Raw genomic sequence first — 14,908 nt, 5'->3', positions numbered from 1 at the left:
GTTAGTTATTCTCTTTGTTCCACTTTAAAACTTGGATCCAAACTCGGCTCCGGTTCTAAGGAACAACCACTTGGAACAGAAGCTGAGTTTGGATCCAAGTTTTAAAGTGGTTTATCACTTTAAAAACCAAATCCCAAAGTCTCACGCGACTTCGCAAATAACTAACTTCGCCTCATTGGAGGCCGTACATTTTAATGCTGTACGGAGACTGATCTCCGTACAGCATTGATCTGAAGTTTTGTACGGAGCGATATGGGATTTATGACGAGAAGCTTGCTTTACTTATCACTAGTGGAAAAAAATTTATTGTATATTTTCCAATATTTTAATATATGAATAGAGAAACCTATAAAATAAACTATTTTTATATGAAAAAAAAAACTATGTAAATAATACAAAATAATTGAAATGATAAATAACTTCTGATAATAAAGGAGGCATATTTAGGGGGTGTTGTGAAGAAGGTGAGGCCATCAAAAGCTTTTAATTTCTTGAACTCGCTTGTTGAAGGGGGACCACATCCCAACCTTTGCTATGGGATGCTACTTGTTATTCCTGGGTACATAATACACCGTTGTGGTTTCTAGGCCTTGCCCTGTCTCCTAATTGTAACACAGTCATTAATTTGATCAAAATTGGGGATTGAAAAAACAGATTGCCGCAGACAGATCGAGAACTTAATGTAAATGGATCCATTCTGCACAGTGAATACATCTATTATGAATAATTTAAATACTAGTGAGAATACGGTCCTACGCAGAGCTAAGTAAGGCTACTTTCACACTAGCGTTCGAGCGGATCCGTTCTGAACGGATCCGATCATATTAATGCAGACGGAGGCTCCGTTCAGTACGGATCCGTCTGCATTAATAACTTAGAAAAAATTCTAAGTGTGAAAGCAGCCTGAGCGGATCCGTTCAGACTTTCAATGTAAAGTCAATGGGGGACGGATCCGCTTGAAGATTGAGCCATATGGTGACATCTTCAAGCGGATCCGTTCCCATTGACTTACATTGTAAGTCTGAACGGATCCGCTCGCCTCCGCACGTTTTTCCGGATGACACCGGAGAGACAGATCCGGTGTTTCAATGCATTTGTCAGCCGGATCCACATCCGGATTAGTCTAGAAATGGTATCCGTTTGCATACAGATTTCCGGATCCGGCAGGCAGTTCCGGCGACAGACCTGCCTGCCGGAATCCAACAACGCAAGTGTGAAAGTCTCTTTACACAGAGCTATAAATATATGTGTTGATTTTTTAAGACAAAAAGTACTGATCCAGATCCTAGACAGAGGTGAGGTCGAATTGCCTGCTCTGGATGTGGGCATAAGAAGACTTCTCTGCAAACCCCATGCTGTGAGTGACATATCTGCCCCTTCTGCGTTTATACTTTATACCAATTTTGCTCTAATCCTCGATATTTCACAGATAACAGAGAGTGTCTCTTTCTTAGTCTGCAAACGAACTTCCTTTGTACTAGGCTTCAAAGATAGCAAAGCACTTTTCTTCCAGAAGCTCAGAAGTTTACGAGATTCTGGAAATGGAATGCCATAGATACTCTCCATGATATGCAGTCCCAATTCAAGACAAGAAAAAAAGGAGGAACAGGTATTGACAATACTATTATTCGTCCTCTGATCCCGAATTACTAACAGCTCTGACCAGCATACAAGCGTGCAGCAGGCCTCTTCATGGCTTTTCATTCTGCCTTATCCACCGGCCTCATGCACAACCATAAGCATTTAGCCGTCTGCAAAATACAGAAGCGGGCCTTTAGCTGTCTGCATTTTTTTGCAAAGGGTCCGCGGCTTCCACTTTGTGGAAAGGACACACAGATCTGGAAAGCACACGGATGTGTGCTTTCTCCATCCATATGTCTGCTTCACAAAGGATAGAATATGATTTTTTAAATCAGATTCCACCTTTTATTTTCCAAAGGAGCTGTCAAAAATGAAAGGTGGAATCTGATTGGCTGCTATGGACAACTAAGCCAGTTCTACTTTACACCAGTTTGATAAATGACCCCAAATGATGATGTTTTTTTTTAGATTTTATTAAAAAGGACCTGTAGAAGCATTTAGTAAAACACACATGTCAGGAGAGGTGACGGGTCCCCTTTAAGTATCAGGTTAGGTTAGGAGATGCAGTTCAGTGATGAAAGACTACAAAGCGTTGTCAAATGTTCCCTCAGTATTCAGTTTGTGAAGTTTAGTACAGCATCGTGGATTATATGAATTAGCAAAATTAGACGTCGGTGTTCCCCATATATTTAGGTAGAGTGAAGCCGTTTCTACAGTAGCGCTAGGCCTCTAGGTACCAGAAGGGAAGGGATGATCAGGACATCTGCTTCAATATCATTTCAGCTCAGCTTAAAGGAAATTAACACTACTGTTGAGATTTACTTCACGTTTGTCCTACCAGCTGTCAGTGCTGATGACTTAAGGGGGTTTTCTGGCACCATATTAAACTGAAATCACACCGCCCAGCACGTTGGTTAATAATCAGAGGATAGCCTATTCTATGTAAGAATCTAATTTTCTTTATTCTCAATGTTCATCCACAGTTATTGTGGCGACAATGAACTGTAGTTCATAGTGACAGTCAGCACTGCGGACCACATATCCCATCAAGGTTTGGGCATGATGTCCTGCCCTTTTCTCTTGTATTGTACATTCCTATGAAATAGACTTATGTCCTGAGATAACTGACAATTAGAAGAGGTATGGTGTCTTCACAGTCACTTCAATGGGTTTAATGAGCTGACAGAATTCCCAAGGAAAGCCAGTGACTTGGCTTCCAGAAGGCGTTTGGCACTTACTGGGATTTGCGGACTTACTTAAGGGCATTCACTACTGAACTAAGCAGTCTTGCTACTAATGACATGCCATAGCGTTCAAACAGCTAAACAGGAAAATAATTGGGCAATGATATGCTTAATCTATTAAAGGGATTAAACGCCCCAATACAGATTAGATTATCGGGGCGGATCTGCTTAGTTTGGTTTAGCCGTCAGACAGCCGTATGTTTTGTTCCTCACCCGTTCCGCATGTTTGAGGAACAGGTGCCCAAAAACTAATTTCAATGGGACCACAAAAGATGCGGACAGCATGAAGTGTGCTGTTCCCATCCGTTGTTCTGTTCTGCGGCCCTGCAAAAAATATAGAGCATGTCCTATTCTTGTCTGCAACTGCGGAGAAAAATAGGCATTTTCTATGAGAGTGGCGGCCATGTGTGGTCTGCAAATTGCGGAGTGCACGCGAGCTGGTATCAATGTTCTGCGGATCCGCAATTTGCAGATCGCAAAACACATACGGCCGTCTGAATGAGCCCTAAGGCTAGGTTCAAATCACATTTGTGTCCTACGTTCAACATATACGTTGGGAAAAAAAGAATTCTAAAGCATACCACACTAGGCTTTACCATACTGCAAAATGCCCCCCAAAAATGTATGAGTTAAAGTGCATGTTTTTTTTTTTTTACAATGGGACTCTACGGTGATGGATGGCACTGTATGGCATCCACCAGAGACATCCAATTAATGCATACTTTTTTGGGGATATGTTAAACGTAAGACAAAAATGTGATGTGAACCCAGCCTAATATGTATGGGGGAATCATGATTCTCTCCTAACAGAAAATGTTGGGGAAACGGAAGATCGCAATGAATTTCAATGTCCGATCCTTTTGTTCTGGCAGGAGATAATCAACCACCAGAGGTGGTTGGCAGCGGCTTATTCCCCTGTCTTCACTGACAACACGTGTATGTTCATACAGGTGTGTGGGGTAGTCAAGAGCAATAGCTGTTGGCTGAAAACGCATTTGGTTAACAGCTAATGAAGGCATATTGCCACCTTAATTCTGAGAACACCTCAGTAACATAAAACGGTGCACCCCACTGTCTATGGGCACATAGAGTACTAAAGGGCAGAAGACAGAAAGCAATAGAAAAGTAAAAGTCTATAAATTCCAGTAAACAAGGAAGCTCTATGTATTTGTACATGATAAAATAAAAGTATACATGTATCAAACCATAGCCAAGTAATGTAGGATACATCACCTACAAAACGCACTGAAAACTGACTTACTTGTCTTACACTGACAGGTGCGGCAGCCATTCTGATCTAACCGGAATCCATAACTGCAGTCCTTCTCCGCCAGTGTGCAGTTTATCAACAGATCACATGTGGGGGGAGACATGGTGATATATGTAGGTTCTGCAGAAAATGAAAGGGATGTAGCATTTTATTAATACTGGAATGACACACATAAGATATTCAGATCCATAGTCAATATATGGTTTTCTAACAAACATTTAATGATGGATTTTAATAATTTTTAATAAAAGTTTTGCTCACTTTTTTCAAAACTCTACTCCAGCATATTCTCTGTTGCTAAATCAATGCCCTACAACACTAAGAATTTAAGATTAAAACTAAAATAGAAAGATAATAATATCACTTTATATTATTCTATGCAGTGTTTTTTGAAGGAAGCCAACAAAAAGATGATTTTGACTTCGGCCCCTTCCTGACTTGCAGCACAGCACCAGTCCTGAACTCCTAGCACTGCCGGGGTCACATAGCATTATATTGGTTTATGATGCTATGTAACCCTTACAGTTCTGGAATGTATTGGATAACAGTGACAGCTTACCCTATTTACTAGAGCAAAACCCCACAGTACGAAAACTATAATAAAAATAGTCATATGGTCCAGTCAAGAGTAAATAATATCCTTGTAGACAGTTTCTGGCAAAGTTTTCCTGTACTAACTTAAGACCATTATATATAGGCCGATTATCGGAAAAACAACTGCTCTCGATAATTGGCCCATATAAAGCTTCAAAATCATTTGTTTCTGAGTAAGGGCTCTTTCACACCTGCGTTCTTTTCTTCCGGTATAGAGTTCCATCGTCGGGGCTCTATGCCGGAAGAATCCTGATCAGTTTTATCCTAATGTATTCTGAATGGAGTGAAATCCGTTCAGGATGCATCAGGATGTCTTCAGTTCCGGACCGGAAAGTTTTTGGCCAGAGAAAATACCGCAGCATGCTGCGCTTTTTGCTCCGGCCAAAAATCCTGAAGACTTGCCGCAAGGCCGGATCCGGAATTAATGCCCATTGAAAGGCATTGATCCGAATCCGGCCTTAAGCTAAACGTCGTTTCGGCGCATTGCCGGATCCAACGTTTAGCTTTTTCTGAATGGTTACCATGGCTGCCGGGACGCTAAAGTCCCGGCAGCCATGGTAAAGTGTAGTGGGGAGCAGGGGAGCAGCATACTTACCGTCAGTGCGGCTCCCGGGGCGCTCCAGAGTGACGTCAGGGCGCCCCAGGCGCATGGATGATGTGATCGCATGGCACGTCATCCATGCGCATGGGGTGCTCTGACGTCATTCTGGAGCGCCCCGGGAGCCGCGCGGACTGTAAGTATGCCGCTCCCCCGCTCCTACTATGGCAACCAGGACTTTAATAGTGTCCTGGCTGCCATAGTAACACTGAAAGCATTTGAAGTACACTTGCGTTTTTCCGGATCTGGCGTGTAATTCTGGCAAGTGGAGTACACGCCGGATCCGGACAACGCAAGTGTGAAAGAGGCCTAAACAGCAATCTGCTGCCCAGAAAAAATTTGTCTGTATTGAGACGAGTGACCGCAATAACTATCTCTGATGTCCTAACAGACGAGATGATTGCTGCACATAAAGGTGACCTCTGTTCACAATCAGGCAATTATCATTAATGAACAATTTACTCCTGATGATTGACTGGTCAGTAGTATTGCGTAAAGTGGACTGTACAGAAAACGGGAACAACTAACAAAATGGCAAACAATATATTACAAATATGACAGATTGTAAATTAGACTGCAGGACCAAAGTAAGTTATTGATAGGGCTTCAGTTAGCTAAGGATTAATCACTTCAAATAAATAGAAACCTTGTGAAAAACTATGCAGTAAACTACTAGATATAGCATCACAGTAAGAGGTGAATTTTCATAGGGTAACAGTTGTGAGCCTTGAAGTCCTGTCCCCTGTACTGAGCAAGCAATCTAAATAATTCAAGGCCTACATTTGTGGAAATGTGGATAATAGTGACAAGGGACCGCGCAGAAGCTTTGAAAGACACAGCCACGCATTCCTAGCACCAATAATTTAATGACCTTTATTACGTTTTGCCTTACTTTTGTTTGTTGTCCCAGCCGCTGGTATGCTGTCCAGTCTGTCATTACAATCGCTCTCAGTTTTCAAGAGATAAAATAAAGCAGACAAGGCAGTGAAATGGCTTATTGGTTTTACACTAAAAGTGTGACTAAAATATTTTTAGAAGAATATGAAGCTGTAAACAGCAAGTGAAAAGTTTAAGGGGGAACGCGCTGTGCTCTTGGCGGGATTTCACTAGGTCACAGGGGAACTCATTTACAGCATTTGGGAATGCGCTGGACAAGTTTGGGTTAGGCTGGGTTCACATCACGTTTTTCCCATCCTTTTAACGTATCCAAAACATATGCATCAGACTGATGCCATACAGTGGCATCTGTTAACCATAGAGTTCTATTGTAAAAAACAAACAAAAAATATATATCCGTTTTTTTTGTGCAGGATACAAGAACGCGGTGTGCTGCATTTTTGTATCCTTTTTTTTGTAATGTATATGTCAAACGAAGGCATAAAACGAGAAAGTTTCATATACTTTCATAATGTCACAAGCCCTAGTTACATTAAAGAGATGTGCAGGTATAATCGAAATTATATCAGTAGTGTTGAGCAAAGCGGAATTTGGTACAAAGTTTTGGGAAAACTTAGGGGGCCATTCATTAAGACCAGCGTTTTACAGATCGGTCTTAATACCCCTTTTAGCTGGCAGTGGATGCACCGAATTTATGTAGAGGCATAGCTATCGTCTGTTTATATGGAGCTGGCATAGATTTAGACCATTTCCTATTCCTAAAACAGGCAAAGAAAATGATAAATGAGACAGGCCCGCTGGCCTAAAGTGAGCAGAGAAAAGTCGCGGATTGCGGAGCAAATAGCCTTTGGGCTGCAAACTTCAACAAATATACGTCAAAAAGTGGTTTGTAAATAACCCCCTTACATTCTAAATGAATCCAAATTATTTCACTCTGCATGGTAACGAATCAGGTTTTCCTAAAATGCCAGATGCACTTGTTAGAAGGCGAAACTAAGTGTAGAGGAGACAAGCCCAGGAACGCAAGATCGCCCATAATGCCGTGCAGCCAGCCAATCTGCAGATAGCCAACCAGTGTAATGTCACAGAGCTATAAAACCCTCATCACGTGTGGTCTCCGCCATTGTCCTGTGAGCTGAGCATAGGGAGAGACATGGTAAGTGCTTACGCGCTAGAGACAGTGTTGCGGAAAATGATTAATAGAAGCATATTGGAGAAGGAGACTGCAGGAAGTGTGCAGGGAGACTTATGCTGCATCAGTTTTATTTATATACACTAAGATATGTAATCCAATACCAATAAGATGGGTGCCTTTATTATTGCACTTCCAGTGTGCCAACCAATACCTTCCAGTTTGCACCCCTTAGGGGGGTGCAGGTCTTAATGACGACCATCCTCATCTTTTGCTGGCTTTCTTCTTCCAAATCATTCTTCAAAATCTCCATGTCCTAGAAAAGTCAGCAAGATGCAGAGAGAGGAGGAGCTGGATGTTCCTGATGACATATTCTCATCGATATTAGATAATGTAGAAAAGGAGGAAAAGCAGATGGCAGAAGGGCTCCTACCTGTAGGACAGGAGAGCGCTGGGGTTGGAGAAGTGAGTATGCCGGAGCTGATTAATATTCTGTGTTTACTGTCAAATATCCTGCAGGAGATTGCAGACCAGAACAGCAATAATATGCATATGGTCCCTAAGTCTAACTAGCCAAACCCCATACCAGCAACAGCCCCTATTTAAAGGTGCCGCGCAGGAATTAACAATGAAGGACTATACAGTGCCGTCTTTATATTAAATGAAAGTCAGCTGCAGGCTTAGTGGCCTGAAGCATGGCTGCTCAGTGTGGCTGTACTCTAAGGCATAATGGCCTGGGTATACCTGATTTACAGCCATTCGTCACAAATTAGTTCAGAAGGAATCAAATTAACTTCGGCTAAATTACCGAATCTAATTTTTAAAAAATTTGCTCATCTCTACACGCAGGGAAGGACAGCCACTAAGGCTACTGCCCCAGAGAGTATCGTGCTTCGGCCGTATTAATCAAGATAAGACCCATGAATTTTACTCTGATGGGTGCCGGGTGGCTGTCTTGACAACTTGACTGCCCAGAATGCAGTTGTGTCTCTCCACGCTCAATGTCAAGTCAGATGGGAGAGTATGCCTGCACAACCCCTTTAAGGTAATATCAAAATTGTGTACACAAGGTTATCTGGCTTATAAATCTAATTTTCAAACACTCTGTAAGGGTGCCTTCAAACACTGCAGATTTCTTTACAGAATTTTTAGCGACTTGAAAAACTGTTCTATTCATTGGAATGGGGCGGGAAGAACATGGATTTCTGCAAGCCCCATTTAGGTGGATGAAACCGATTTTCAGTCGTGGAAAATTCTACAGCTAATTGTGGACACCTTTAGACTGGTTTCACTCATAGATTTTTTTTTTCCTTTTGTCATTTTAGTAATTTTTTCAAAGCGTTTCTTTGGGTTTTTGTGTTCCCTACAGACAAATCATATTTTTCCATATTTTTTTGAGTTACATTTGGAGTTATCAGAGTTTTAACACAATACAGAATGCTCTGCACATGGTGTTTTTTCAGCTGTTTTACCCTTAAGTATTTCCTCTTAAGTGTTGAGTTGAAAAAAATTAGCTAAAATAGTAAAAACACATAAAAAGCCCCCAAAAACTGTGTGTGAAGGAAACATTCAGGATAGTTTCACATTAGTTATTTTTTTGTTGCTCTTTGTGCTCAAGCTTTTGGCATTTTAACTGCATAGAAGCATTTTTAAGGAATGGCAATGCAGAATGATCCCCCCCCCCCCACAGGGCTCTCTGTAAGGCTTAAAAAACAGAACAGGGGAAAATAGATGTTTAAGGTGCAAGACGAAAAAACATTCTTACAATCTTTTTTTTTTAGATACATTATAATCTGAAAATCCTGCACAGTAATGATTGTTATAAAGCTTCTGTTAAATTACCAACTAAGAAAAAAGGGACTGAAATTAGCTTATTGTTATGAATTTCTTAAATGCAAGATTTTTAAAGTTGGTTTATGAAAAGCATACAGCATTTAAAAAAAAAAGCTCCAAAATGCCATTTTAAAGGCATTGAAGTAGAGTAATACAATCAATATTTAATTTAACACAACCACTTACCTCCTTGACTTTGTGCCCTTTATGGATCATATCGCAGACATTACTGAGCAGAATTTGAGGAAGTTTTGTACAGAACCCACTACACATTTGCAATGTATAATAAATGGCAAACTCTGATGCTGGGCAGATTTATTTATATACTTGGTGTTATTCTACGGATACAGCATGGTCCTATATAGTGATTGATTCTAAAGCCAGATTAACTCTTGATATTAAAGGGGTTGTCCAAGTTATTTTTTATTGTTCTTTGTATTTTTCTAACTAAGCAAGTGATTTTTAATACACTTACCTCATCTACAGTGGCCCTGTTCTCCTAGTTATGACCTGTGATGTCAGCTTCTTTCCCTGCTATGATGACATTTCGTGCACAAGCCTGAGGGAGCAGGAGGAGCAGGTCTACCTCTGTGCACGGAACCTCCCTGTGAAGGCTATGCTGGTTGGAGTGACAAGCCACACACCCTGCACTGCCCGATCTGCTGGCTGAGCTGTCTGCCCTGTGTCTCCCCTTCCACTGGATTATTCAGCAAAGTTTAACCCCTTCTACCATCAGCAGCACAGACTCAGGTTTTGAGGCTCAGCCTCAGGTACTGAGCAACAGCAGGGTTTCGTCTTCTCAAGGTGGTGAAAAGACAAATGTTGTGCACAGGATTTTCCCTCCCTCCTCACCCCTGGAAATACAGAGCTGACAAAGACCAGAGGAGTTCTCTCCACTGTACTCTTCTGCTGGCTGTGAAGAAGGGTCTACAGAGCATTGCACAAGAAGAGGTAGGGGGAAGATCCTGTGTGTATCGGCAAATATCAGTAAATATACTTTTTTGGGCGTAAAACTTTCGTAGCTTATGTATATATTGCTGACCATCAGATTTACAATGCTTTATTATTTATTTTTTTACATAACTCGGACATTTATTTAAAGAGGTATTCCAATATTGGGTCATTTTGTAATAAGCCTCTATAGCTTTTTTGACATAAGGGAAGAATCATACTCCCCTGGCTCCGTTCGGTGACATTCCAGTCCCAAGCTTGTTTACTTCCAGCTGAGGTTCTCACTGGCTCACGTATTCCACTGCAGCCAATGAATGACCTCAGTGGTGGCATGTGACCCGGCAATGACATGCCACTTGGGGAAATGTCACAGCTAAGGCCATTGATTGGCTGCAGTGGTGCAGGTGAGCCTGTCTCTACTCCGTACAGAAGTAAACAAGCTGGGGATTGGAAGAAGGATGAACCGCCCAGGGCACAGCATTGGAGTGGTGGGGAACAGGTGGGTATGATTTACTTAGGGCAGGCAGACTACTGAGGGTTATTTAAAAAAAACAGACCCAATCCTGGAAAACCCCTGTAAGATACATACACATGGCTTAATCTTTAGTTCATAATAATCTGTAGTTACCTAGTACCAACATATTCTGCAGTACTTTACAATCAGAGAGCATATCCAAAAACCAAACCAAGCATTACAGAGGGACAAACTAATCAACAATTCATACTAAATGTGTGAGGGCAAAGAGCTTATAATTTGACACAGGGGTGACATAAGAGGTAACAGTGCTTGTTTTGTACAATGGTCCAGCCGTCTTGAATTAAAAAGAGGAGTGTCAATAAAGTTGAATGTGTCAGTCACCAAGCAGTATATGTAGTGCTTTTAAGAGCATGGGGTATAGAGAACATTGCTGGATAAAGGGATGGGCTTCTGAGAAGTAATGTTGAAGGGAGATAAATGGAGAAGACTTGGATTAGAGAATGTGATAGGCTACCCTAAAGAGGTGTTTTTAGAGTGTGCTTTGTGGTTGTTAGGACTTAACCTACAAACCGGATTCCCAAAAAGTTGGGACACTATACAAATCGTGAATAAAAACTGAATGCAATGATGTGGAGGTGCCAACTTCTAATATTTTATTCAGAATAGAACATAAATCACGGAACAAAAGTTTAAACTGAGAAAATGTACCATTTTAAGGGAAAAATATGTTGAATCAGAATTTCATGGTGTCAACAAATCCCCAAAAAGTTGGGACAAGGCCATTTTCACCACTGTGTGGCATCGCCCCTTCTTCTTACAACACTCAACAGACATCTGGGGACCGAGGAGACCAGTTTCTCAAGTTTAGAAATAGGAATGCTTGTCTAATACAGGCCTCTAACTGTTCAATCGTCTTGGGCCTTCTTTGTTGCACCTTCCTCTTTATGATGCGCCAAATGTTCTCTATAGGTGAAAGATCTGGACTGCAGACTGGCCATTTCAGTTCCCAAATCCTTCTCCTACGCAGCCATGATGTTGTGATTGATGCAGAATGATGTCTGGCATTATCTTGTTGAAAAATGCAGGGTCTTCCCTGAAAGAGATGACATCTGGATGGGAGCATATGTTGTTCTAGAACCTGAATATATTTTTCTGCATTGATGGTGCCTTTCCAGACATGCAAGCTGCCCATGCCACACGCACTCATGCAACCACATACCATCAGAGATGCAGGCTTCTGAACTGAGCGTTGATAACAACTTGGGTTGTCCTTGTCCTCTTTGGTCCGGATGACATGGCATCCCAGATTTCCAAAAAGAACTTCGAATCGTGACTCGTCTGACCACAGAACAGTCTTCTATTTTGCCACACTCCATTTTAAATGATCCCTGGCCCAGTGAAAACGCCTGAGCTTGTGGATCTTGCTTAGAAATGGCTTCTTCTTTGCATGTAGAGTTTCAGCTGGCAACGGCGGATGGCACGGTGGATTGTGTTCACTGACAATGGTTTCTGGAAGTATTCCTGAGCCCATTCTGTGATTTCCTTTACAGTAGCATTCCTGTTTGTGGTGCAGTGTCGTTTAAGGGCCCAGAGATCACGGGCATCCAGTATGGTTTTACGGCCTTGACCCTTACGCACAGAGATTGTTCCAGATTCTCTGAATCTTCGGATGATGTTATGCACAGTTGATGATGATAGATGCAAAGTCTTTGCAATTTTTCGCTGGGTAACACCTTTCTGATATTGCTCCACTATCTTTCTGCGCAACATTGTGGGAATTGGTGATCCTCTACCCATCTTGGCTTCTGAGAGACACTGCCACTCTGAGAAGCTCTTTTTATACCCAATCATGTTGCCAATTGACTTAATTAGTGTTAATTGGTCCTCCAGCTCTTCGTTATGCTCAAATTTACTTTTTCCAGCCTCTTATTGCTACTTGTCCCAACTTTTTGGGGATTTGTTGACACCGTGAAAATTTGAATCAACTTATTTTTCCTTTAAAATGATACATTTACTCGGATTAAACGTTTGATCTGTCATCTACGTTCTATTACAAATAAAATATTTGTCTCCACATCATTGCATTCAGTTTTTATTCACAATTTGTTTAGTGTCCCAACTTTTTGGGAATCCGGTTTGTACTTATAGCAGAATCCAGAGAACTGGTGGCTATCAAGTGAAGTCTTGGAGACTAGAGTGAAAGGTATGAATTATGGCGAATGCTAGTCAAAAAAAAAATATATATATTATTGCGGGAAGAGTAGTAGACAAAGATGAAGGAGGAGATGTAAGCAGTACAGCACAGTGGGGAGTTTGTAGGTGATAGTGAGAAATTAAAATGTAATCCCATACCATTGGAATGACTTATACAGGGTACAGGAATCTGTGGAGTGGTTAGACAAATAGATTAGCCTGGCTGTTTTGCTAAGGATTAGTAAGAGGAAGACAGGAGACGGGCACAATAGCAAGTCTATGACTTCATCTCGATTCCATCTCTTGCAGCAAGGGGGGAGAGAGCTCCAAGTGAGCACTTCTCTCTCCTCGTTGTAGAAATTATTGGGGGGTCCCAGCACTCAGAAAGCCACCAAAACCTTTGATAAGTTGCTATGACATATTAATTGTTTTCAAAGTACAGGGATACTTTCAAGAAACTGCTCTAGGAAATGTTCTATATAAGTACTTGGATTCTTAATTTTCTTTTTTTGCTTAATATATTTCTAAATATTGTTGATTTCTTATCAATCTATAGAGTGAGAGTAGGAAGAGCCACCAAATAGCTTGGGATACAACCTAGTGTCAAGAACGTTATATGATACCATAATGGATATACTACAGCCAAGATTTACAAAGGCTATTGCAACAAAAATACAGTCAAGTGATGCGTTTACAAGTTTATTTGAGACATGGTCAACCAACCAAACAAAATTTCTAAGCCTAGTGCCCCATTACATTCATGATATTATTTTCTAAAGCTCACTGTGTCTAAAAGTACAGGTTTGCAGAAAAGTGTACACGAAGAATCCGTCTTTGGTGACAGAAGATGTTGCAAGGTACAATAAGTTGAAATCTAGAACTGAGCTCTACTTGATCCTGTGTTATTTTCACGCTTGGAGATGCCTCATACAACAGTAAAGAAAACCCATAGAAAACAACAGAAATGCCAGGGTATAGCTTTTACCACTCAATGATTCCCTCAATAGCCTCACTCTCTTTATGGGAGTAGAATAAACCAGAAGAATAAAGCAGAAAATACCATGTGTGCAGGTCTAACAGTATAAAGGAAGGGGTACAAACAACTGTGGAGCAGAGACACGTCCATGCATTTACTGGAAATAAAGATTGATATCTAATTGTTAGCAATTCTGGCCGATACAAGGGCTGATTTCATCCGACACCCTTAACGATGGATGAGAGGTTACAGCAACCAACTTTTCATATTCACAGCTAACTGGTGTCCTCTCTGCAAGCCGACAGCTTCTCCTGCCTTTCATGTATCTTCTATGTTTTCAGTGTTTTATAGAGGTGTCCAACACTGTGTGCTCTTTTATCATTTTTGAAGATTGCCCGCCTGAAGCTGATGTACTGCTGTCCATCCTGTGCTGCTCTATAGTACAGATGTTAAGTGCAATATATTCAGCCAGGAATAAAGCTACCTAGGGGCCCCAAACTTCTAACATGAAACATGCTGGTTTTCTATATTCCAGTAAACCGGGCATGCAGATTGGAAGCAATGATATGTAGGAAATCTCAGTAATTTAAATTTTCCTACCGGTCTAGTAAAACTGCAACATGGAGTCATACTGTATGACCATCATTCCTGATGTAACTGAAAGTTTTAGATGAATATGGGACTTACTTATAAAGCCATCTTAATTTTTTATGATGTCAAATCTGTGAATGACACGTGCATTGGCTTATGGGCTTCTTGTTAGACTGACCCAATCTACAAAACTCTCTGGATCAACTATTAAAGATCTACTAACACCCTGTCCATTCGATATTGTAACTACACTCTTCAACATTGAAACTACACTCTTCAACATTGAAACTGCAACACCTAGAAGGACAAGTCATAAGGTTATGCAAATTTAAGAGGTAGCAGGTGTCGCTAAGAAGGGCAGATGATCACATTTGAAAACCCCAAAAATCAGACCAAGTCATGCGGGACGATTGTGCGATGCCTCCTGTTAGTAAACCTGCCACTTATTGTGTGAAATTAAGAGGGACAGAATCCTTGAACTGAGAGACCTTGGTTTATCACTACAACAGATACAGCTACATGTGTAGGCTGAGATGTCAGAACTGTTCAATGTTGCCTAACCCACTGGTT

General features: G+C 41.1%; 1 protein-coding gene across 1 annotated transcript in view; it reads right to left on the bottom strand.

The window, feature by feature from the left end:
* CRIM1 (cysteine rich transmembrane BMP regulator 1) overlaps positions 1-14,908 on the bottom strand; it is a 703,894-nt gene that overhangs the window by 148,722 nt on the left and 540,264 nt on the right. Inside the window, exon 8 of the mRNA XM_044289483.1 lies at positions 4,087-4,215. Within this exon, the coding sequence (XP_044145418.1) occupies positions 4,087-4,215 (129 nt within the window). The remainder of the gene's footprint in view (positions 1-4,086; positions 4,216-14,908) is intronic.

This window comes from Bufo gargarizans, chromosome 4, assembly GCF_014858855.1.
Source record: "Bufo gargarizans isolate SCDJY-AF-19 chromosome 4, ASM1485885v1, whole genome shotgun sequence".
In the NCBI taxonomy this organism is placed as follows: Eukaryota; Metazoa; Chordata; class Amphibia; order Anura; family Bufonidae; genus Bufo; species Bufo gargarizans.
Note: the sequence above shows the minus strand (reverse complement) of the source record. Positions and strands in the feature narration are given on the sequence as shown.